At 35.9% G+C, this 23105-nt stretch overlaps 2 protein-coding genes across 2 annotated transcripts; both read right to left on the bottom strand.

Moving 5' to 3' along the window:
- Window positions 1-236: 236 nt before the first annotated feature.
- On the bottom strand, window positions 237-2368 carry LOC135121168 (uncharacterized). Its single transcript, XM_064045474.1, has 11 exons — window positions 2363-2368; window positions 2057-2302; window positions 1780-1900; window positions 1576-1724; window positions 1443-1514; window positions 1275-1373; window positions 1056-1216; window positions 803-995; window positions 641-747; window positions 438-580; window positions 237-374 (listed from the first exon to the last, which is right to left on the bottom strand). The coding sequence occupies exons 1-11, from the start codon at window positions 2366-2368 to the stop codon at window positions 298-300; spliced, it is 1374 nt and encodes a 457-aa protein (XP_063901544.1). The 3' UTR covers window positions 237-297.
- Window positions 1953-4488, bottom strand: LOC135121162 (probable inactive serine/threonine-protein kinase bub1). The gene is made up of 13 exons (XM_064045469.1): window positions 4399-4488; window positions 4187-4339; window positions 4075-4137; window positions 3556-3643; window positions 3413-3466; window positions 3197-3354; window positions 2944-3136; window positions 2748-2893; window positions 2620-2687; window positions 2522-2563; window positions 2363-2465; window positions 2071-2302; window positions 1953-2017 (listed from the first exon to the last, which is right to left on the bottom strand). Exons 2-8 carry the CDS (start codon window positions 4315-4317, stop codon window positions 2771-2773), a joined length of 810 nt encoding a protein of 269 aa, XP_063901539.1. The 5' UTR covers window positions 4318-4339; window positions 4399-4488; the 3' UTR covers window positions 1953-2017; window positions 2071-2302; window positions 2363-2465; window positions 2522-2563; window positions 2620-2687; window positions 2748-2770.
- Window positions 4489-23105: the final 18617 nt, after the last annotated feature.

Here is a 23105-nt window from a genome sequence, read left to right as displayed (position 1 = left end):
ATATAAAAAATTCTATAACGTACCGAAGAGAAAACTTTGCAGTTAGCATGCTTTTCGGGGCTTATAATAATTTGTTTAATGGGCTTTTTTATAACTTAAATATGGCAAAAAATGGAAAATCAGCTTACTCGGTATATTTAGTTTTACAACACCAAAGGAAACTAGTAAAAACATAAATATTTATCTTTTACTGCAATTAAGTTTAATAAGTAAGTCCAATTTTTTACTGTAAAAGCCTGCGATTTTTTCCTTAAAACGTGTAAAAAAAGTAATAAGAGTCAAGTAGTTGCTGTAGGGCTAAAGATCTTCGAGCTCTTGATCTTTTAGGTACCGCAAGTTGAATATATTGATACTTTGTCTCCTGATAAAAGCGCCTGGCGGGCCCAAATAGAAATCAGCTTACCCCTCCCCACAAAAGAGGAAAACCAGGCAACTACCCAGCCTACTGCTAGCACTTTGGCCTTTCAGGTAGACTTCTAGGCGAAGGCGGGCGGATTGAAGGAAGCAAGGAGTCGTTTTGGCGCTTGTAGTATTCAAAAAAAGCTCAAAAATTTCTTTCCATAGGGCGGCGTGGGCACAACTTTTAGGTTGACAGCGTTATAAATATAAAAATTTTGACGGGAAAAAAAATATATGCTACGATTCGAAAGCACATGCTGGGCTCCACTTTCCATTAGCAAATACAATATTCAGTGGTGACGCGTAAAGTAGAGAGAATACCACAAATAGCACATCAAAGGTGTCGATCTATGAATGGACTCGTAATAATCATTCATAGTAATAAAATAGTAACTGAACGAGCCTGGAAAGAAGGAGAGTGGCCGTCTCTAAGTTCAGGACAAGCGCGAAGGCCCGACGAAAGCTCCCCGGTACCACAAAGACCCTGCTTGCCATCAGGTTGGTCCATATCTAGACTTTTCCTGAAGTCAATCAGCGTCAGCCCGTGGGCCGCCCAGCCACTAGAACCGTCCGGATGCCAGCTTTCAGAGAGGCTTCTGAATTTTCGCCATGGTTGGGCACAAGTAATTATAAAAAAAGGCATGGTGGTGCAGCACCTCCCGTCAGCGCGAATGAGTAAGTTTTCCAAAGCAATATTTCCGTGCACAACGTTGAAACGATGCAAGAGTTCAATAGCCTTCAGTAACTCTATGCAGTAAAATATCACGAGTTCTTCCTGCATTTTCTTTTGTTCGCGCTTGTAGGTTTCCAGCGCATCCTCGAATAATAAAAACATATAAAACGAAGAACAAAGGAGGAATAACCGATATAGGGACCATGAGAGTCCCCTGGTCGTAATAACGCATCAGTAGAAAAGTCTTGTCTCTGTACACAAAGCCGCGGGAGTAGTCTACAAAATAACCTCCCCTTCGTTCCTCTCATTTAAAAACAAAAGGGTAGTAAAAAAAACAACAGTAGAGTGGACGGGGAAGGCATTCAAACACTTTTAGTAAAGCGAGGGCGCGAGCAATTCGCTGGACAATATGGAACTCCCAGTGGCCTTCAGCACCGGACACCTGGGTTTATGCATATAAGTCACAAATATGGTAAGTGCGTAAGGAGAGGCAGGTGCACTACCTTCATGGCTAGTGTAGCATCCTCGGGATCATAAAGGGGGTCGCCGCACTCGCCTTCCCCGTGGTCCTCCTCGACCACCTTTCCTAGCAGATAAACGTGGGCGGTTGACGAGACCGAGAGCAGCTTCTGCACACCATAACACTCCCGCCCTTATATATGAGTAGGGTAAGTAATGAAAACAATTGGTACAAAGCACGTGAGCACCTAAAGTCAGTAGCTCATCCAAACGTACTTCCGGGGCAGCATCGCTAATTTTGACAGTTAAGCGGTCACTACACCGGTACAAGTCAGAGACGAATGCGGGGGAGCAGGCGGGTGGTTGAGGCTATTATTATTATCAAAAAAAAATTAAGGTAAGCAAGCATGGAGGAGAGTGCCTCTCGACTTTCAGAGGCCTCGGGTGGGTCTAACAGGAAATAGTTCTTGTGACCGCTCCCGCGCTCTTTATTACAAAATGGAAAAGTAATAAAGAAGGGAGGACTTTATTTGTACTACTTTGGCTGATGTTAACAGACGGAGTATCGAAGTTGAGTTTCTTGTAAACGGACGATAAGTTGAGGGTGCTTGTTTCCTCGCCCAGAATACTGATGTTAGAGTCGTGTGGTCTAGAGGCCCCCGTTGTGTCACACAATTTAGAAGGTTCGATGACCGTAAAAGTAAAAGCCGGGGGCTGATATCGGGCCTGTAGGGCCCGGAGCTCCTCAGGAGATATTTCCAGGTTGGTGCCCTATACAATTGGGTCGAAAAGGAAGGGAGTGTAGCTGGCCGAGAAACCAGGAGGGCATACCATCATAAGCTTGGTATAATCATAGGCCAGTTGATCTTTAGAATCTTCGCAATGGTCGCGCGTTCTGTGAAAAAACTTCTCTTTCGGTTCAAGCCTCAGCGTTCTGATTGATAGTTATTAAACAGACCAATAGCGAGAAGATAGGCAGAAAGTGGCTACTTGAATGCATGGACGTTTCCAGAAAAAGAGGGTCCCGTGTTGCTGACCGCAAACGAAATTAAAAATGCTGAAAGTAGAAATCACTATATGGCACCCACCCATTGTGCTCTTCAACATATACTGTAAATGGTGTGTTTTCAGTAGCGCACGTAGTCTTCTGCGGCAGCTAAAAAGTCAGTTAGGCAGTCGTATGGTCAGCTGCTGAGTGGTAGCACTAGCACAATACCGAGTGCTGCACCCAGCGCGAGACTAAAGGCGCATTCTCTTTCCTCCTATCCACGTACAAAGGTGGCCGACAAGGCCGGGTAGAACTTGGGCACGTGTTTTCTCCAGAATCGTTAAAAACTTGAAAAGAAGGTTGCGCATGAGCACCTGTCAGGCGATCGTAAGGAAGTAGCCCACCAAGGGCAGAAGAGATACACGCTTTTTCTGATGTTCTCCTGGTCGCCAGCAGGGAGCCTCATGTCCGCTGCAGGGTCACTAAGGCCACCGGCGCCAGTGACGCACGCGCTAATATAAGGGTTTTCAGTCAGTTCCTGAGCTTTGAGTTTTTCAGCCAGGCGATGCTGAAACGCCTCGTAGCTCTTTGTTAATCGTGACAGTGGCTGTGCTTTTCTATGGTGATAAGAGAAATTTAATGCACCGAGACCCTGTAGCGAGCCCATTCGAAAAAACCTTTCAAGGCCTAGAAGATAGATTTCGTCCGCCTTCCTAAAGTTCCCGCAATCCTCTAATTTCACAGCGTAAGTCTCGTAAAGTAAAGAAAGTTTGGCTCCAATATTGGAGCGCAATAAGTAATGAAAAATATCATCAGGATCATCCACCGAGTCCGCCTTTTATTTTAAAGAGCTAAGATTGAAGTAGTTGTCTTTGTTATTCATTTTTACTAACGTAGTCAATACACAAACGTAGAAATCTTGGATCGTTTTCGTACTGCTCGTCGCCCTACTCAAAATGTATTCATAAGTCTCATTAAAAAAAAAGTAGCACGCGAAAAAGAAAAGGTTTATAACTTTCACAAATTGTGATAAAACCTGAAACTTCTGAAGGCAGCGTTCATAGAAGTTCATCATACGCTTCTCGTCACCTTTATAAAGTTGTTGCTGCAAAAAGGATTTATAACTAAAAGAAAAGTTAAAATATTATTGAGAAAACCATATATTAGGCTATAAATAAACAAAAAAACTAACATTTATTAGTATTTAAAAAGGCAGTTTCTCACTCTACGCTATTATTGGTACGTACTATTAAAAAATCCTAATTAAATGATAACTACTTAGTTATGAAACAGATATGTTAAGTTTTAAAATTTTCCTAACTTATGTGATCGCGTTTTTAAAACAAGTTAAAAATACTGAAAGTTAAAACTTTTTACTCCAAAAAGAAAAATCCCTAGCTTTGTTTCATAGTGATAAGAAAGTTAGCCACAATGGCCATACTTTTTAAATAATTTCTATTTATAAACAATTTCAAATCATATAATAGCCATACTTTTTAAATAATTTCTATTTATAAACAATTTCAAATCATATAATATATATAGCTGTAACTACCTAAGCCAATCTTCCAAAGGGTCGTCTTGCAACTCTGAATTTAAAAGTTTCAGTTCAAATTTCCTAAATTAAAATAAAATAATAAAAAAGAAAAATCTTTTAAATATTAAACCTGATGGAATCTTGAAGATCACGCTTGTTGCTTAAATCATCGCTATTTATAATTCTATATAACTCTTCTACCTGTCTCCCTTGCCTAAGAGGCTCAATATTTTCTTTGAAACTCTCCCAATTTTGCTCCATAATTAAGTAATTAGAGTCTCAACTATTCGAAATATCAAGTGTAAACTGAAGTTATAAAACTTAAATACAAATCAATTTGACCTTTCAAATTATACAGACTGTCAAAAGCTCAATTGACTAGAATTCGCTGGTTAGGTGTACTAAAAAAAGGTATGAAACTGGGGACAGGGGATGACTGCGAAGGCGCCTTAGCCTTTTCCTCACAAAGGAACAGGGTAGATGCTTTCCACAAATTGCTTTTTATCCTCGCCGAGTCAGGGGCGTAAAACCATGACCTTTCTTGTCAAGGATACCAGGGTGGGTATTCTCCCTTTTAGAAATATATATCGGACGCTCTCAAACCAAAACGTTTCAATAATTAATACAAAACTCTTTCTTATATGGTACTGTAAAGTTGAGTTTGTATTTAAACTAAGTGGAATATATGAAGGAGCTTCAATTCTAGGACACCCAAAAAACTTACTATCAACAAGAGTAAGTAGCAACTGATGAAAATTAAAGTTCGAAAACCAAAAAATTTTTTACAATAAAGTCAAAAAAGTAGAAATTTTTAGTCATGTACATATAAGAGCTTAGAAATAAATAACGTAAAGTTAAACGAAATTAAAAAGTGCAGTTGTAACAAGTGCAGTTAACTTAAGTTTCCAAGTGCCGCTCATAAATTAACTTTTAAACCCTTAAAATTAACAAACTTCTATAAAGATAACGTCCTTTCTTTAAAAAAAAATTGAAACAAGTCGTAAAGGAAGACCCGACCCTGCAGAATTTTTTGCTTCCCATATAAAATACAATATAGTATCTTCTTAACTTTTCCCTTTCTTGGCTTATTGTCTATAATATTAATTTTATTTTAATGTTTTGAAAACAATAATTGCATTCAAGAACTCTAGAATCTTCTCACATAACTTTCTTAACTTACGGTTTTATTATATCGAGGGACGATGAAACTACTATGAATCAATTATGGTGGCTTCAAACTTAAATTTTTACTAATAGTAGCGAGCATGCTATACAAGCTAATTGTCTATTGTTAAGAAAAAGCTATAAACCCTACTCTAAGTCTCCGAACTATAAAAAAAACCAAGCGTAAATTTTTGAAAATTATAAAAAAAAAAGAGTTTAAGACTGTTGAAGGTCCAAGATATTTAATTATGGTTTAGGAAGGAAGCAGAAGCAGATTAATTAATTCGCTTTAGGCCTACACCTAAATAACAAAGTAAGATGGATACATTTCTGGTTTTTTCAATAACCGCGAGTGACTATAATTATTACCAGAAGGCGCATGTCTCTCAACGTAGTGTCATCAATATATACAGAACAGCTAGATTAGCATGATATCTGCTTTGTTTGTTCAAGCCATAAGACAGTTGCGCACCACATGTGCTTTTAAAATTTTTTGGGGGTTTAAGGTTATAAAGATAAAAACAATAATAAATTAATAAAAAAAAAAAAAGAGAAAATTCAGAGTAAACAAAAATTAAAAATTGATTTTACTATTGTATAAATGAAATGCCTCTCTAAGCGAGCTCGAATTAACAAAATATTTGATTAGTTTGATAGAGCATCTACAAAGCCACTGATAAGCTTAAAATATCTACCAAAAAAGTGACGCCATTAAAAAAATACATATTACTAACAGCCAAGCGTTACTTCCTAATACTGCAGCTGACTTTTAGGTAAGGATGTATGATTATTAAAATTAAGAGTAAAAAAAGCTTTTAATGTAGTATTACCTTACATCAAGCTATTAAGGTTTTTTGATAAGGGGCTACCAACAAAAGATATTAAACTTATATTCCTCTAGCTAAAGATGTATTATGTCTAACGTGAATAACTAACTTTTTATCAGGTAAAGTAAAATTTTTAAGAACTGAACATTTAGAAAAATCGGTAAGCAACCACACTCTTAATAAACAATTGTTGCAATTTTTACCTATATTAAATAATCACTTAAAAATGATCGACACTCATTTTGAGTACAAAAAATCTAACTTTACCTCTGGCATATAAATTTTAATTTTAATTTAATAAAAGGATATAGTAAACTTATTATTTTTGAAAACCATAAACTACACGAAAAACTTACGGCGCTTTAAAATAATATAAAATATATCTTTCGGATAATTCTAGTTCTATTTTTGTTAACCGCAATATTAAATTGTGGCACCCATATCGAAAGTAAAGATAAGATATTTAATTTAACCGGTTTCACGTCGCTGGTATCAAAAGTGTTATTAAGAACACTTAAATTTTAAGTTAATATAAGATATACATCAAAGCGCCACTTAGATGGAGAGTATACTATATATATTTTCTAGCATCTAAAATTGCTTGAAGGCAAGTTTAAAATTTATTTAAATAAGCAATCATGAATTATTTTCATTGCCTCATGACTTCATAATTTCATAAAAGAAGGTTTTTAATGCAACATTGTATATACTAATTTACCCCACAGAAACTTGCTGAAGAATTTTCCTCATTCCTAAATACTTGTAAAAAGCAGTTTTATCCAATCGTAAAAGTATGTAATATTTTTATTGTCTGAGTTTTCCTACTTTTCGTAAAGACGCATACGCGACTTAAATTCCTAAACATCCTTTAACTTTTTAGTGGAGGTTTAATTTGTATTGGAAGAATATTTATAATTATAACATTTTTATGGTAAACTGTACTTGATGGATCTGCTATTTAATTGACAATTTTAAGTGTTTTAGCTTTCATTAAAATGCAGTTTATGAATTTACATGATGATTACAAATTATTAAAATATTGCAGAGTTCCAGAAAACATACTATTTTCATAAAAAAACCCTATTTTATTGTCGCAATTTGAAATTTAACTGCATGTATGTATTGCTTGTTTTTAGAAACTTGTTAATTGATTAAAATACTTTTTAATATGAAAGTTTAAAAAAGAAACTAATTTGTTGTCTCAAACCGCGCCTTCATTATTTTTTGGAACAATATATTTTGGTCGTATATATACGAAAGCCTTGCTTTTTGAGGAGAAGCGTTGTCCAATTTTTTTACCTTTTAAATCTCTTTAGTTGTCTGCAACAATGGAAGCAGAGGCTGTCCTCGTCCCACACGACCAAGTTCACCCAACAAAATTTGAGTTTGCTTCCAAAGAGCAACTTGAACTTGAGTATATTGTTAATATGTATTAATATAATATGTAAGGTAGTAGGCTTATTTATTGATAAAAGTTGACATTGTTGGTGGGTTTAACGTAATGGGCTTCATTTAAGATTTTAATTACCTACTAGTAATCCTAATCTAATTTTTTTATTTTTTATTTTTTTTAATTTATTAATTTGCCAGATCTGACAAAAATTGTCTGTTTTGATCGTTATGAGTGTCTGTTTAAAGGTGGTTCTAGGTCATAGTTGATGCTACACCAACCATTGTCTAATGAAGTTTTCACCGTAAAACAGCTTTTAAAATACAACATTCATATTAAAAAAGAATAGACTTTAAGCAATAATAGATAATTCAAACGTGTACAACTGAATAAAAAACGCCCTTTAGTTAGGATTTATTTAACAAGCATTGCTTTTTACAATTTTTTTAATAACCTGAACCCGGTTAACACCAGTTACTGGCACCGAGGAAAACTGGATCTGTGTTTTAGAGTATTAGTATAAAGTAACTATTAAATTTGTGTAATGCTTTTAAAACTGCATAAACTTTCTAGGAAGCTAATATTCATCTTATGTATAAGCTTAAATATTCAATACTAAAAATAACATAACTCCTTTTTTTTAATTATACATCTCTGCAAAAAAGGGAAGGAAGACCGGTAATTTTTGGTGAACTTCCATAATATCACAGTATTTTTAGTATTATGACACAGATTTACCTCTCCTTCTTTCATAAAAACTTGAAAGTGGGTGCCGCAGTTTTTTGTCTTTCATCTTGCAAACTGTCTTTGTACCCAGATTTGTTGAATGATAAAGACTTATCGATTTTTAGAAAATGTATTACTTTTCATTATCCGCTTAAATATTTTAAGCGTATTGTCAAAAGGTTTAGAGGATGTTTGTCCTTCAACTATAATACTTGATCCCCGTGACTTGGTTTCTATCTCCGTGGTACGAGAATGGGTTTCTTCCCAGGGAGAGAGCAGTATAAACTTTTTTTTTAAAAAATTTACATTCTCTATTGCTATTTGCAAGTCAAACTTATTAAGTTTAGTAAACTTTAAAAAATCTTATGAAAACCTTAAAATAATGCCATATTATAACATTAGATTAAACTACATCATACGTAGTTATTAATATTATTTATTGAACACATACTTATTTGATATTAAGATGTGAAAATCGAAAGCCTTTCTCCAAAATATTTTCAACCGGTAGAGTTCCAGGACATTTCTGTCTTAATAAACTTTTTAGAACTATATATTATCGCTTGCTAGAACATGGGAAGAGGAAGCTTGCATCTGCTCGACCTTGCCTCTATCCCTGCCGGTCTTTCTAATCAAGAGCGATTTGTGTATATAAATAACTTAATCCCTATGGACAATGAAAAAATGGTAGCTATACGATATAACTATCTACAAACAAACCTGCTGTACTCTTACCTCGTGGTCTTTAAGCTATTAGCAACTGGAGCGCTCTTAAAATATTTAGAGGCCAACAGGATTGGCATTGAGCTGGACAGGCCCCGTATTTTCGTCTCCTCACTGGAAATTGCGAATTTGTATGCCAAGTTGCTGTTTCAAGACTTCTTTAATCCTTTTTTTAATAACGCCTTTTTTAGCTCCAAAATCGTTCTTATAGATGAGAATACCTACAGGTTGACTGCAGCGTGCGTTCTTTTTAAAAACACATCACTCTTCTTTCTACTCTGCAGAGCATTGCAGATATTTAATCCGGAGTCTCACCCCGCTGTTCAAAAACGAGGGCTCTCAGCGAAAGAGGGGGTAGAGCTGCCATCCGCCATAAAAAGTCTTTAAAGCCATGCCTTACATTCTCTCGTTATCGCTATAGTTATCCCTCTTCGGGATAATGAATAGAACAAAGACTAGAGTTGGCTCTAGCTTACTACGGTATGAAAATGGAAAGGGTCTAATCTTCATACACTTAGTTTTTTTATTTTGGCCCACATTTACTCGGCTTTTGCCATTGATGGGATAATAATATTATCAGGGAGTGGTTTCAACGGCCCAGTAGCGACCTCGACCTACTTATGGAAAGACAAAAATCTATCCAGTGCTTTAACCGTCTAGAAAATCGAGAGCTGGTTAACCTTATAAGGAGTGATTTGCGCCATATGGCCAACATCCCGGTGATATTTTGAAACCGATTTTCTTTTGCGCGTTTTAGCGATTTTTATGTTTTCCTCTAAAAATAACATTTTAGTAATAATGTTAATTAGAGAATCTTCTGTCGCTTACAAAAAGGAATGAAAGTGGATGCTACCGACTGGATTGCTATTGTCCAGGTAGGTTATGGCTGTCAATCAGGAATTTACACTCTTCTTAGTTCTTCTTTAAATTTCTCCAACCTCTAAGTCCATTTCCCATTGGATCTTAATTACTACTTCTGCTCTTAAAATGAAGAACTTTGGCCTGGCGGTTCTCAAAGAGGTACTTTTGTTTTAATTAACAGATGTAATCATCCTTTCTTTTCCTTTAGGCGGCTGGTATTAACAGCTCAGAGTTGACTAGCTTTCTGAAAAACTGCGAAGATATTGTAAATATTGTTAAAAGTAAATTAAGGCGGACATAGCGAAATTTTTACGTTTTTTTATTTTTGACAGCTTGACATCGAGGAAACTCGAAAACAGAAGAAAACTATTATTAAATTTGGTGTGGATACGGAACTGGATGATAAAAGACGCTTATTTCATGGGCTCCCCGACTTTCTCGTTGGTTATATTGGCAGAGATACTTGGACTGCAGTCCCTACTTGTACAACAGACTTTTGTGGCTAAGGAAGAAATGAAAACGTTTCCGTCGGTTCAAGAATGCGCTGTGGTGTATTTTCCGCAACTTGGTATGTTGTTACCTGCTTTCTTGAGCGCCCAAGTTTACATTAAGTGCAAGGTTATATACTCTCCATTCCCAACGCAACTCCATGCAAAGCTGCAGGGCTAGAGTTCCAAGTTAACTTCGGCATACCCGAGTACTATAAAAGCTTAGAAATAACCAAGTGTATTTGTAGTTTAGTACCGAATACGCCACACACTACAAGACAGCACGGATGCGCGGTGCACTTTCAAAATTGTCATGTAGGCTTTCATCATAAAATACGTTATTAGAGTTGGACGAAAATTTGGGCGACATTCATAGCGATATAACCGACCTTGAGAATGGCATTTTATGGCGGTTAAAAGAAGCAGCTCTCTCCCAGTTTACAGTTATGATGAACATATCCAAAGTGGCGGCTGAGATTGACTGGTACTGCAATCTGTTTTATGTAAGCTTCATAAAGTCATTTGAAGAAAAAAGTTTTCAAGCTCTAGCAGCTGTGGCTTTGGAGTTAGGCTATGACTGTGCCCCAGTATTCCACTTTAGTAATAGACTTATAATTAGGAATGGGAGGTATAAATACCACACATCAGAGGTGAACAATGTTGATATTTTTTCAGACATCCACTACAAGAACTTTGTGTTGAGCAATTCATACCTAATGACTCGGTTTTCGAGGCAAAGAACAGCCGCATTCAAATTTTTACCGGACCAAATGCCAGTGGAAAGTCCATATATTTAAAACAGGTTGACCTCTTAAGAAGTCTAATATATATTAAAGATCAAAAGTAGTTACGTTTACTATTTTACATCAAGGTGGGGCTTTTGTGCTTTATGGCGCACATTGGTACTTAAGTAGTTATTGTGTATATGTTACAAGCTAATAACCTCCTTCCTTTGCAATTTATAAGGAAGTCTTATTCCTGCCTCTTATGCTGAGATCGGATTACTTGATCGGATTTTTACTAGAATTCACAGTAGAGAAAGTGTTGCTGTAGACAAAAGCACCTTTATGATTGACTTAAATCAAGTGGGAATGGCTCTGAGAAATGCCACAGAAAAATCACTCGTGATCATTGACGAGTTTGGTAAAGGTAGGAATAAAGCATAATGGTTTATTGTCAGAGAGTAAACCCTTTTCCCTCAGGCACTTTTTCTCCTGAAGGCCTTGGCTTGCTCAGAGCCACCCTTGAGTTTTGGTCTAGCAGCTCCCCGCGAGTAGTAGGCTATTTCTAGTTAATGTATATTACTTAAGCCGGGGACTTGTTTTCGATCGTAGTTTTGAGTTCAACTTTTTAAGAGATAGTTAAAAAAAACTAAGTTACTCTACCTTCTTCACTAAATTTACTTTAACTGCTTATTTTATTCACCGTTTCCACCGAGCTTGTTGCCACACACTTTTACGAATTACTCGGAGCTGAAGATTTGAAAAAAAGTGTTTTTATCTTTAAGACTATGAAGGTATCATATGTTTCTATCGCACAATACAATAGTGATGGTATTCTAGTATATGCTGAACGACCAAAACGAGCCAGTTTACTTATATAAAGTCGTGGAAGGAACTTCTTCTAACAGTTATGCTGCTTTCATTGCTAAACAAGCAGGGATAGACTCTAAAGGTGACTTCTGTGATCATTTCTTCTTTTAGGGATTAGTTTACCATCCTTCTATACTTTTGAGAAAAAAGTTACTTGCCGACTAGTCATAATTGATTAATCTATTACTGCTATTAGTTATTGAACGAGCTGAAACCGTCATGGAATGTATAAAAAATAATAAAGCAATTACTCCTCAATTTAACCCCGATCGCGTTATACTGTAACACTTAGCTTTCTGAAATTTTTATTGTTGGTGTCTTTTCAATTAATTATAGCTATCAAAAAATTATTCAAATGTTTATGTGCTTTGACGAAGAGACAGGAAGTATAGAACAACTTTTTAAAAAAATTGAAGAAATAAAAATGGAGTCAAAGTTGGCTACATGAAATAATGGTGTCTAGAACGTAATAAATAATTTAATGTATTTATTTGTGCTATGCAGTTGCCTCATTAGTATTTCACTATTTATTGGCTGCTCAGGGATCCCGCATTGGCATAATTAATAAACTTTGAGTTTACGTTCGTGTTTTTTCCTTATACACTAAGTATAAACGAATTTTACCGGGTGAACCGCTATCTCCTTATCCCCACAAAGTGTTCGACTTTCTATCTGGCTATATAAATTTTTAAGTGCTTAACCCAAGACAGAGTTGTAAAAATTTTTTAATAACTGCGTTACTATATGTAACACAACGTTATAACGAACAATGAAAGAAAGGTAAAAGGGTTAAAATATGTCATATATTCTACTGAATGCTTAACAGCACAACGAATATGAGGGAGATACTCCTTCAAGCACCCTACTTTTACCTAACATTGATAAAATTATTGTCTCGGCCCTAGGGGACGAGCGGGTATATATATATAGTATACTAGTAAATAGCACCACTCATAAGGGTACTCATACCTTCGTACCAACAAAGGTACATAGATACAAGCATCAGTATACACCGACACGCATCCTAGTTTAGTTAATGAGTCAAACCAGTTGTTACGCACCGACGCCCCCTGGATAAGAAAATGGTGCAGCTTTCATTACTCATCAGTTAGTCCTTACCTCTATGGCTTTCGACCACACCTAATTACTCGGATAGAGCAGGTTCCTGGCTAACTTAGCTCGAATCACCAAGCTTTCACACAAGGATTCTCGAGATCTCCCTAGGCAACATGTTAGAATATTTTGCTTCGAAAGGCTATGCTAGTGTATCCAGCGTAAGCTTTTTCTTAATCAAGTTCATGGTTAATTAGCCAATCATTTCACCAGGATTAAAAAAACAAAAGTCAACCATAGAATGAGACAAGTCTCCTTGGCGAACCAAATACGTTATTAACCATGTTGTAGTCATCCTAAAGCTGCAGTAAGACAGAGGCAGTACCTACAGCGGAAGCCTTCGAGCTTAACTTTACATCATGACACTTGAACAGTTCAAGATCGCTGTGGTCGCAGCGATAGCAAGGTTTCTCGTGCAATCTCCGCACAAAGGGTAAGACAGCTAAAAAAGTATAGTTAGCGTTACAGTGGCGCAGGAAAAGAGATACGAGAGAAATTTCGAGTCTCTTATACATCATTTCAGAGCACCTTCACTCGTAGTGTTGTTACCGAGACAATTTGTAAATTTTCAGGAAAGGGAAGAAGGTTAATCATTTCCTTAAAACCAAGTATGTCACTAAAGCTTACTTAGAACAACTACTCTACATAGTACTCTTTAGGTTTGGAAAAGTCTCCTAAAGGTTACCGAAACGATAACTCCAGAACAGAAACCAACTTCAAGATGTTCCTTCATCTAGAGAACTAGAAAGTACTACTGAACGTATCACTTAATAGTAAAAATCTTCAAATGGCTCTATAGTCAAATACCAGATTCTAACTAGTGACTACAATTCAAATCCCCCTTGGACAAAGTTGGCCAAATTGAATATTTACTATTCATTGTACTTTTCCAAGTAATAAGCTAATATATCCTTGATTTTCGACTCAGTTAACTTAATTTTACTTCTGTAAAAGCCGAAAACCTTAACTGCTTCCTATTTAAACTTTTCAATAGTTATGCACTTCAGATTACCTTGGGAGCTTACTACTCATAATTTCGAAACAGACAGATTCCATAATCTATGTCCCTTCATACTGTACGGGTTTTCTGACGTTGGTTTTACTAACGAGGATTGAAGCCCTTCTCGGTTGCCTGGAAGTGAATCCAATGCACATTGTACTTTAAACAATGATCAATTGTACCTCTCTAGTATTCTTCAATTGGAGGTTGTGATGAATCGATTTTGAGTTCGCAGCTCTCCCTTTCAATAAGGTCTTAATAAGAAACTTACGCTGTTATTCTCGTCGTAACGTTTATTTGTTGCTTTTTAGCCCTTTATTCAAGTTAACAGGTTATTAACACAAAATAGTATTTTAAGCTCATTATTTACTTTTACGTTGAAACTTGCGTACATTTAAGTAAATAGGATAATCACACGATATCTAAGAACTAGCCTAGGTTTTTCTGTGTTATTATTATCTTACAGGGTAGCTTCACCACTTAAACCCTTCTTGAGTAAGCTGTTTCTTTTATACAAATAGCTTGCAGAGACCTTTAGTATTACCTACATCTCTCAAGGCTGTCATTTACTTTAAAGATAAAGCTGAACAAGGTTTTTCGTCCTTTGTTAATTATGTATTTTCACATAAACTAGTCTTTTTTAGTAAGTCAAGTGTTCAGACAGTACCTCATTTATTGTACTATTCATGCACGACATCAATTAAACAAAATGCCAAATATTTTGCTACTTTCATACAGTCGTAATTATTGCAGTCGTTAAATTAGGCTCCAATATACTTAAAGGATTTCGCATATTTCTAATTCTATAGTAAAAAGTGAATGGGACCTGTTTAGTACACCTAGTGGCTTTGATTATAGCGAAAGTACTCCAAATTTATGCCGAGTCCCTGAACACATGGTTAGCTTAACACCTAGGCTTGTTTAAAGCAAAGCACTATGGTCAGATTTTGTACAGTTAGATTTTAAATATTTTCCTTACTATTCTTCTGAAACAGATTACTTCTGCTTAGGTAGGTTACCTTAGCTACAGACTAATTGCTAGCACGAAAATTATTAGATCTAACATCTGATGTTATCGATTTATTAAAGCCAGCATTGCCGCTAGAACATCCTTTCTAAGCTCATGATTACTTTTATGCCTAACTACAATTGTTATCAAAATTTTTAGCTTCCGTATCTAAGTTTACTTGAAGTATTTTGCTTCTACCAGTTATTTAAAAAGCTGCGCTGTTACGTTTTCTTTAAACTATAGCTGTTTCCAAGCTTTTAATTGCTTTAAGCTTTTATTTAATGTTTTTGAAAGCTTATCTTGGTAACTTTAGGCACAAATCTGTTTTCACTCTTTTTTGTCTATCGAGTTCATAACTAATACCTTCTGTTTACTCGGAACAAGCAGGTTATCAAGTTGATTAGAATGAGTGTTTTACTCCACAAGTTTGAGGAAACAGTTATTACCTTTTAAAATAGGTATTTCACTGCTTTTTCCCAGTCATTTTAAGCTCCTGCTGCAACGATAAATTAGCCCTGATTGAGGCAGCCGAGGAAAAAATTAAAAGACTTCGTGTCAATTGAAGTCTACCAGTGCTATTGACTTGATTTACTTTAGATTGCGTTTTAGATTTCTCAGTAATTTTCTAACTCATTACGCAAAAGATACAATAGAATTATACGGAAAATTAAGTTTCATTCTCTATTTCATCCCCGGTAAGAGTCTCTTTCTAGGATTTTATCTTGATTTAGCTAGGCCTATTTACAAAGACAACCAGGCTAGGAACGTGCAAAACTCACTTTCATTATTTCACCTGAACCATTAGTTAGGGATCGTTCCTTCATCAACACTAAGCCCAGCTCTTTTGATTTGGTTCGTGCGATCAGAGACAAGACACGTAAATAGGGATTACGTCCATAGTTTAAAACTTTATTTCGTGTTTCCACGTTAATGTTTAGAGAACCCTAAAAATTATCCACTTTATGCTCTATAAGAATAACAAATTAAACTTATTCTATTTTAGTAGAACAAAACTAATTAACTACCACTTTAGAAATAATATCTAAACTAGCTTATCCTACTAAACTAGAACGAAAAAAAAAAGGTAAAAAGTTGTTTTCAAATAAAGGCTTATGCATAGACTAGAATGATTCCAGGGGTTTATCAATGAAGTGTCAGCAACAAGTGTAGACTAGCATCCATTAAGCTGGCCCATTTCGGCTATGACTTTCTTCGGCCACTAGGACTATACTTTTTTTGTCTTTAAAGAAAAATATGAATTAACTGACCCAGTAACTCGACTAGTCAGTTCCATTAAAGGCCTATCGTGTAAATCACTACCTCGATCGTATGAACCAAATTAAATCAAGATAGTTAATGTTATTAACTGGAACCATTTCTTTCTTGGCACTGCGAGCTAAGCAAAAGCTATCCTTTAAAGATCAAGTCAGCAGTGTTGGCCTTTCGGTTAGTGATACTCGATATCCTTTATTGGCCTGTTACTACAACTAGGACGTTTATTTGATTCTTTAAAAATCCATTCATGGCAACCGCGTAGGTTGGCACCTTTAGTGGTGGTATTTTGGGTAATTTTATATATACTTCGGTGCATTTTTTATTTTAAGGATCTACACTATTTGGTTGAGTAAGGAATCCATCACACGTCTCTAGGTCATTGTCCAAGAGTTTGTAAGCGACAAGCTATAGTAAAATTTAGTAGGGTACTTCCAGTAACCGATAGGATATTTTGAAAAATGAACGTTAGACGGGTTGGATAACCATCCAAGGAAAAATTGCACAGTAAATATAGTTACTGTACTAAAAAAAGGGTAGAGGTTACGTTTAATAACCCTCTACCGCTTTAGTTCCTCGACTTTGAGCTGAAACTAATTAGTACTTAACTGCCGATGAAATGAATGTTAAACTAGAGAGTTAATACGGTTGTTCTGTTCTGGACAACTTTGATTATGGTTAGCGTGTACCTGTGAGAGTTCTAAGTGAGCTTGAACCATCTTAATTGATTCTAGTCCGCACCTCTTCGTATTAGAAAAAACCGAAGTAAATAAGCCCTTCGGGAGGTTCTTGCTATACGCAATCATGATATTTCTATTTGTCTGTGCTGTTCGTAGAGATGGTATACTAGTGAGTTGATTACTGAGCCACTTTCCTTGAATATTTATAGTACTTTACGTATGCCTTTATTGTGGTCGGAAGCGAAAAAAAAATATACACAATTTACTAAATTGGTGACAACATGTTATATTATAGTAATCTAACACACACAAACCTAACAATCACAAAATAGTCTAGAATTGCATTTTAATCTACAGTAGTTGCAACTCTTATTTAGACATTAGTAGCCGCAGTAGGTCCCTCAGGCCCTTTGAGTTTTAAATATTTTACTTTTATATTAAATAAAAAATACAGTAAATTTTTGAGCACTTGTTCCTTATTGAAATATTAGGAAACAAACCACACTAAACTTTAACTTCTACCTAATTTGAAAATTAAGGAAATAAAATAATTTCCAGGTCTGTGAGGTCCCCTGCGACTACAATAGGGTTAAGGATGTGAAAAGTTACATTTCAAGACCTATTTCCAAGCTAACCGATTTAAGTTTGTTCTTTACGTATTTTAGAAATAACGAATGGTAATAAGCCTCGATCTCTCATGAAGCCCTGGATTTTTTGCTTCCTATGACGCATGCTAATTTACTAGAATTAGTACTGTATCATCTGTGCTTATGACCTTTATAAAGAAGATTCAACCATTTTGCCTTTTTAGTTATCTCATAAGTAGGATCAGTTCGGCTTCCATGATATAGTGCGCCGTAGATTCTGTAAAACCGACTTACAAGTCATGGCGTATATTTTTTAAAAAAAGCATATCTCGTTAGCCTTCACTTATTAATTGGCGTGTTTCTTATTATTTCTTGTTTGAGAAAAGAGCAGTAGAATATTTCCTATGCTTGGTCGAATGAGGGTCAGTGTTTGTAAGCCCCTTGGTAGTTACTACATCCCTTTGATCTGAACGCCATGCTCGCGACTCCCCAGATGTTAAGTGTGGAAGATCTCTCCTGTAAGCATCTTTTTTGGAACAGCCAAGTCGATAATTCGAACGGGTAGATTTTTAGCGCGGACCGTGCATCCCATAGCGTCTTATACACTTAGTAACAAAAGTTGTATAAGTAATTTATCGGCGGAAGTTGTGAGTTGTCACAGTAGTCCAGTGGTTATAGTATTGGCGCCCAATCTTAAGGTTGCGGGATTCGTTCCCGTCTGTACCAATTCGCATTTTTCTGGTCTGGTGGTTATTACATCCAAATTTCCTACAAACAAAAATCCTGATACTCAGAAACGACAGACACATTGGATCCACAGAATGTCTCTATACTAATAGATATAGTCTCTCAACGGCGATCGAACCTTAACGAGTTGTTTAGGCCAACTTCCAGTTCTTTCGGATTAGGCAATGGGATGAATAGTACCGAAACCATCACACAGTTTTTTACTATCTGGGACAATTTTTGCTGATATCCTCGACACCACGCTGCTGGTAAACCTGCCCTTCTGTATGAGTTGTTGCCTGCTTTGAAAGTGCACTGACCATATGACATACATAGTTTCGCCACGATAATACGTGAAGCAAGGTACAGCCTCTTTCGCTTGTCTGGCGAACTTAAGGCATTTTATCTACCAACGAGGACGTATTATGCTGCCACAAGCTCCAAAGACAAAACTTCCGCTTTATCGACTGCTCAGGTGCATAAAAAAGAAGCTCATGGCTAGTTTAACAATAAACTGGAGACATAGATAAGCACATTCCGGATATCAGCAGCTCCTCTTTCTAAAAATTTGTTAAACGGGCCAAAAATTGGAGACATGCGCTACCACTGCCCCTTCTCTAATCAATATTGTGGTCGGGAGTGATTATAATAATGCTACCCTTTTCTCTTAATTTCTTGCTGCCCAGAATGCTCTTTCAACCCGATGCCAACAATTCACTTGATTTAGTTACTGAAGGGAATGCTACTCACATAAATGATGTCTAGTTCCCCCTATAGCAATGCATTACTCATGCCTTTCAGTAAATTCAGCGGTGGCCCTCGGACCTTACCAACACAAAGGAAGATAGCGGTTGTTTTGCGAAGCTGCTAAGACTCAGAGGCCGAAGGCAGCGACCAGTAGATATCGACCCATCAGTCTTCTATTGTCACCGGTCGGGAAAAAGTGCAAGGTTGCTTTACCGCGCCGTCTTGGAGATTGTCGGCGCCCGTGGAGTTTTACCGGTGTGCCATTTGAACCCCGGCGAGGAATTTCCTCCATTTAATTGAATAACTTGCCCGTGCCTGTAACTATAAGAAGACAACAGGCGTCATCTTCATTGGCGCTGAAAAGGCCCTTGGACCGAGTTTGGCATCTATCTAGCACAAGCTGCAAAGTGCTGGAGTTATAATTAAAAGGTCGTCTCTTCAGCGTGCGCGTGTGTGCCGCTCTGTTGCCGTTGCAATCGCTAATAGCCAGGTGCTCTACAGAGATCTCTTCTCTCCCCTAGCTACTGTTTACAATTCATGTACGACATCTGCTTTACCAGCCAATCCTCGCATGCGAGTCATCCTATACTGTACAATATAACCATTTACTCGTCGTTCCAAAGTCGCCAGCCCTTCTGTGCCAGCATCTGCAGCTCCATCTTGATTGCTTGCTGACTAGTTCCTTAAACGGAAAGTTGCTATAGCTGTAAAGAACCAAGCGCGTTTAATGAGGAAGAAACGCGTCCTTTTAATCTTCGATGACGTGAGCCCCGTGTGCTTATAAGCGAAATACTTAAGTTGTCAACAACAATTTCTCAAAGAGACAGCACGTGGACTAAGTCGTAGCGAGGGTCAATATAGCGCTTTACCCTTTACTATACGAGCAAGAACAAGCTTTCGCTGCTCGACAAACGGCTCTTGTATGTGTCTTGCATTTAAACAATACTGCATTCATGTCTGCTACTTAGGGCCTACGACCCCACGGTTATAACGATTCGTATTCCAATTGTGAGAAAACAAGTTGCTACGTGATATGACAAATGCGCCGTGGTTTATGCGATATGAAGCCCTTCACCGGGGCTTTTTCAGCCAGTTCCATCGACTGCCTCTCCCGACGCAATGTCATTGCAATCTATTACCGGCTAGGCAGGCACAGTGATCGCCTGCTGCTGAACGAGTTCACTTACGAAGAATGGGATAAGGCACGCTATCACCGTCCCTATGATGCGCTTTAAGCTCTAATTTTTTTTTTGCAGTTTTTCTGTGAGAACCCCTGATTGTGAAATTGTTAATTCGATCGAGCACCAAGAAAAGTTATTTATAAATAATTAAATAAAAGCAAGCAAGTGGGATTTTTTGTATTTTCGCTCTCTTCTTTTCTTTATGACTTTTTTAATTTTAACTTTTTTGTCTTTTATTCTAATCTCTTATATTTCCTAATTTATTAATTTATACTTCATTTTATATTTCACTTAATTATTTTATTTTTTAAGAAAATACTTAATACATTATAAACACGAACAATTTATAATAGTACGAAATACAAGAATTTATAATACTACTTTATAATACTACTTTTTAATACTTCAAATTGAAATGCTCCACAAACTCGGTAATAATTTTAACTACTTAAAGGGCTCCACAAAAAAATACTGAAAATGTTAAAGACAAATACGCGCTAAGGCTAATTTCGCTGAGCTATGACGATAATACTCGCTCCCATTATGATGGTTTTGCGTATTTAACCTGTTTATCACTGCATCAGGGAACATTGCATTTTTTCTAGTTCATGATGTTCCTTATGTAAAATATTCGGCCATATTGAAAAGGTGTGCAAAAAATGATGTAATCCTTCAGATAAAACCGCACTTATTAACTATCTTATACTTGATTCTCCCGCGTATCCACATTCTAAAGATAAGGGGTTAATACATAATCACCAAATGAACTACTACCAAACAAAAAATCCTGATTTAAACTCGTTATTTTCGCCAATGGTTACTCAGTGTACAAGCCACATGCTAAACATAATCTAAAATATGTATGAAAATTGATGAAAGTGGGACCACCTCTGAATTTAAGAACTTCATGGTTGTTATTTCTTCTGGAGAGAGGCTAAGCGTGATGCTGATTATATTTTTTTTGGAAGTAATACTTTCTCTCGCGGTCAGTTCTATGAGTTCAAGGATAGCATCCTTCAACTATTATTTACCACTTTATCGTAAAGTTTATTTCTGTGCTACAAAAAAGAAAGCAAAGGGTAGAGCTCTAGAGGGGCTTATCAATTAACAAACTTAACTAAAGATAAATGCTCCATTTTAAACATAATTAAAGGAAAAAATTAGGCGTTTAAGGAATATAATTAGTTATGAAAGCACATTCCATATTATAACAAAAGAACTAACAATAATAGAATTAAATATTCTTCTTATACAACCATAAATAACTGATTAATGATTATTAATATTGCTTATTTAGAACATAAGCCCACAACCATTGAAAATAGATCTATTAAATTATCGCCTAACAAACACTAACAAGTTAAGGAAAAACCTATTAAATATACATAAAATTAACGGATCCATCATTGTATGGACAAATTACATCGCTGAAGATAAAGAATTTTTATACTAAGAATAATAATACGTCAAAGGAATGCTAGGATATGGATGTGATTAAGGAGACTTAAAAAAGCCAACTGCATGGCAAATCCTACAAAAAACTACTAATATAAAAATTATAAAAAAAAAAAAATAAACATGAAATTAAAAAAAGTCTCCAATCCTCAACTATATATGAAATTTTCTTAACGTAATTAATTAAGTACAAGCCCTTTAAACAAATCAGAACCAGACCTGTTTGAACGTTTCCCCTGAATCTGGCAAAGACCTCAATTCGTATAAAATCTCAACAAGTCAACGACCTCCTATAAAAGGTAGTTAAACTTAGTATTCACGGAGAACGAATCTATCAAAAAAAATTAAGTACCCATTGGTAGCAATTACTTACCTATCTTTTGAAGTCAAGAATTCCAAGGAGCACCTATGTAATCATAAATGCTCTATACCACTGAATTTGCATAGTTTCAGGGTTATAAATATAAATAATGCTCCTAACAATAAAAAAATTTTTTATCTACCAACATGGCCACATTAAGCAACAATATAAATAGAACAAGAATTAATTACGAGGGGTTACCAGCAAATTGCTGAAATTGTTATCTCTAACGAATAGTTTCCCCGTCCTTGTTAAGGAATCTTTTCGCTTTTTGCTCAATATGACTTTATTTCTAAATTGACCAATTTAAACCCAGACATTGCTACTGCATTCTTCATGCTAAATTTATATGAGATGTATACGTACATAAACCGCAAGGGTCTAAATATGTTTAATTCTAACGGACAGAAAGTTATTAAGTTTTCATTACTTTAGAGAAAGAAAAAATGTTTTAGAAAAATTAATATAGCTATATGTAATAATATTGTATACGTAATTCATCGATTGATAATATGATTTTTCACGTAGCTTAAGGTTAGAGTAGTGTTGCGCGATCTCAAGGTCGCGTTTCAATTTCTGTCGGTGCTTACTCGCATTTTTCTAATTGGTGGTTACGTGTACAACTTCTCTGTAAACAAATTCTAACAAATATGGAATCAAAGAATCTGCTAGACTTATTTATATAGCTTTCTAAAACGAATACAAAAATATGGTTATAAACAGAAGCGTTTTAGACCAATGTATCATTTTTTTTCTGAAAATTTGGAAACTATTGTAGGGGTGCATGTAGATGACCGTATAATTTTAGTTAATGCACAAAAATTTAAGTTGAACAAGAAGCGATGTAATTAGAAGACAATTAATAGAACTAGTCCAATAATTTAATATAGACACAAAAGAAGATTTCCTGTGCATTTTCTTAACTACCAAATTAGAACCTCCTTCAAATGAAATAAAAGTGATGGCCTTTACAACAGACTTGTGAGTTACTAAAATGTATATAGCAGATCGCACAAAACCTAACATCGCTTAAATTACCATTCTCTTGTGTTGAATTAAGCAATTTTACGACTTAGTGCTTTATTATTCACCAAAAGAACGTCTCTCCCTCATAAACTTTCTACGAAAGTTATAAAATTTGATAGTG

The sequence above is a fragment of the Zophobas morio genome, unplaced genomic scaffold (assembly GCF_036711695.1).
Source record: "Zophobas morio isolate AGI-343-1 ecotype UQ-CSIRO unplaced genomic scaffold, CSIRO_AGI_Zmor_V1 ptg000513l, whole genome shotgun sequence".
In the NCBI taxonomy this organism is placed as follows: Eukaryota; Metazoa; Arthropoda; class Insecta; order Coleoptera; family Tenebrionidae; genus Zophobas; species Zophobas morio.
This window is presented reverse-complemented; position numbering and strand designations above follow the sequence as displayed.

What these genes read in the sequence shown, in the direction of transcription:
- LOC135121162 (XM_064045469.1), bottom strand. Translation starts at nt 4,317, where the DNA reads ATGGAGCAAAATTGGGAGAGTTTCAAAGAAAATATTGAGCCTCTTAGG. An exon ending in GCTGCCTTCAGAAGTTTCAG is followed by an intron (nt 3,467 to 3,555) that starts GTTTTATCACAA and finishes CATTTTGAGTAG; the next exon opens with GGCGACGAGCAGTACGAAAA. An exon ending in TATCTTCTAGGCCTTGAAAG is followed by an intron (nt 3,137 to 3,196) that starts GTTTTTTCGAAT and finishes TTATCACCATAG; the next exon opens with AAAAGCACAGCCACTGTCAC.
- LOC135121168 (XM_064045474.1), bottom strand. An exon ending in ATGCTACACTAGCCATGAAG is followed by an intron (nt 1,515 to 1,575) that starts GTAGTGCACCTG and finishes GCATAAACCCAG; the next exon opens with GTGTCCGGTGCTGAAGGCCA. An exon ending in GCCACTCTCCTTCTTTCCAG is followed by an intron (nt 748 to 802) that starts GCTCGTTCAGTT and finishes GTCCATTCATAG; the next exon opens with ATCGACACCTTTGATGTGCT.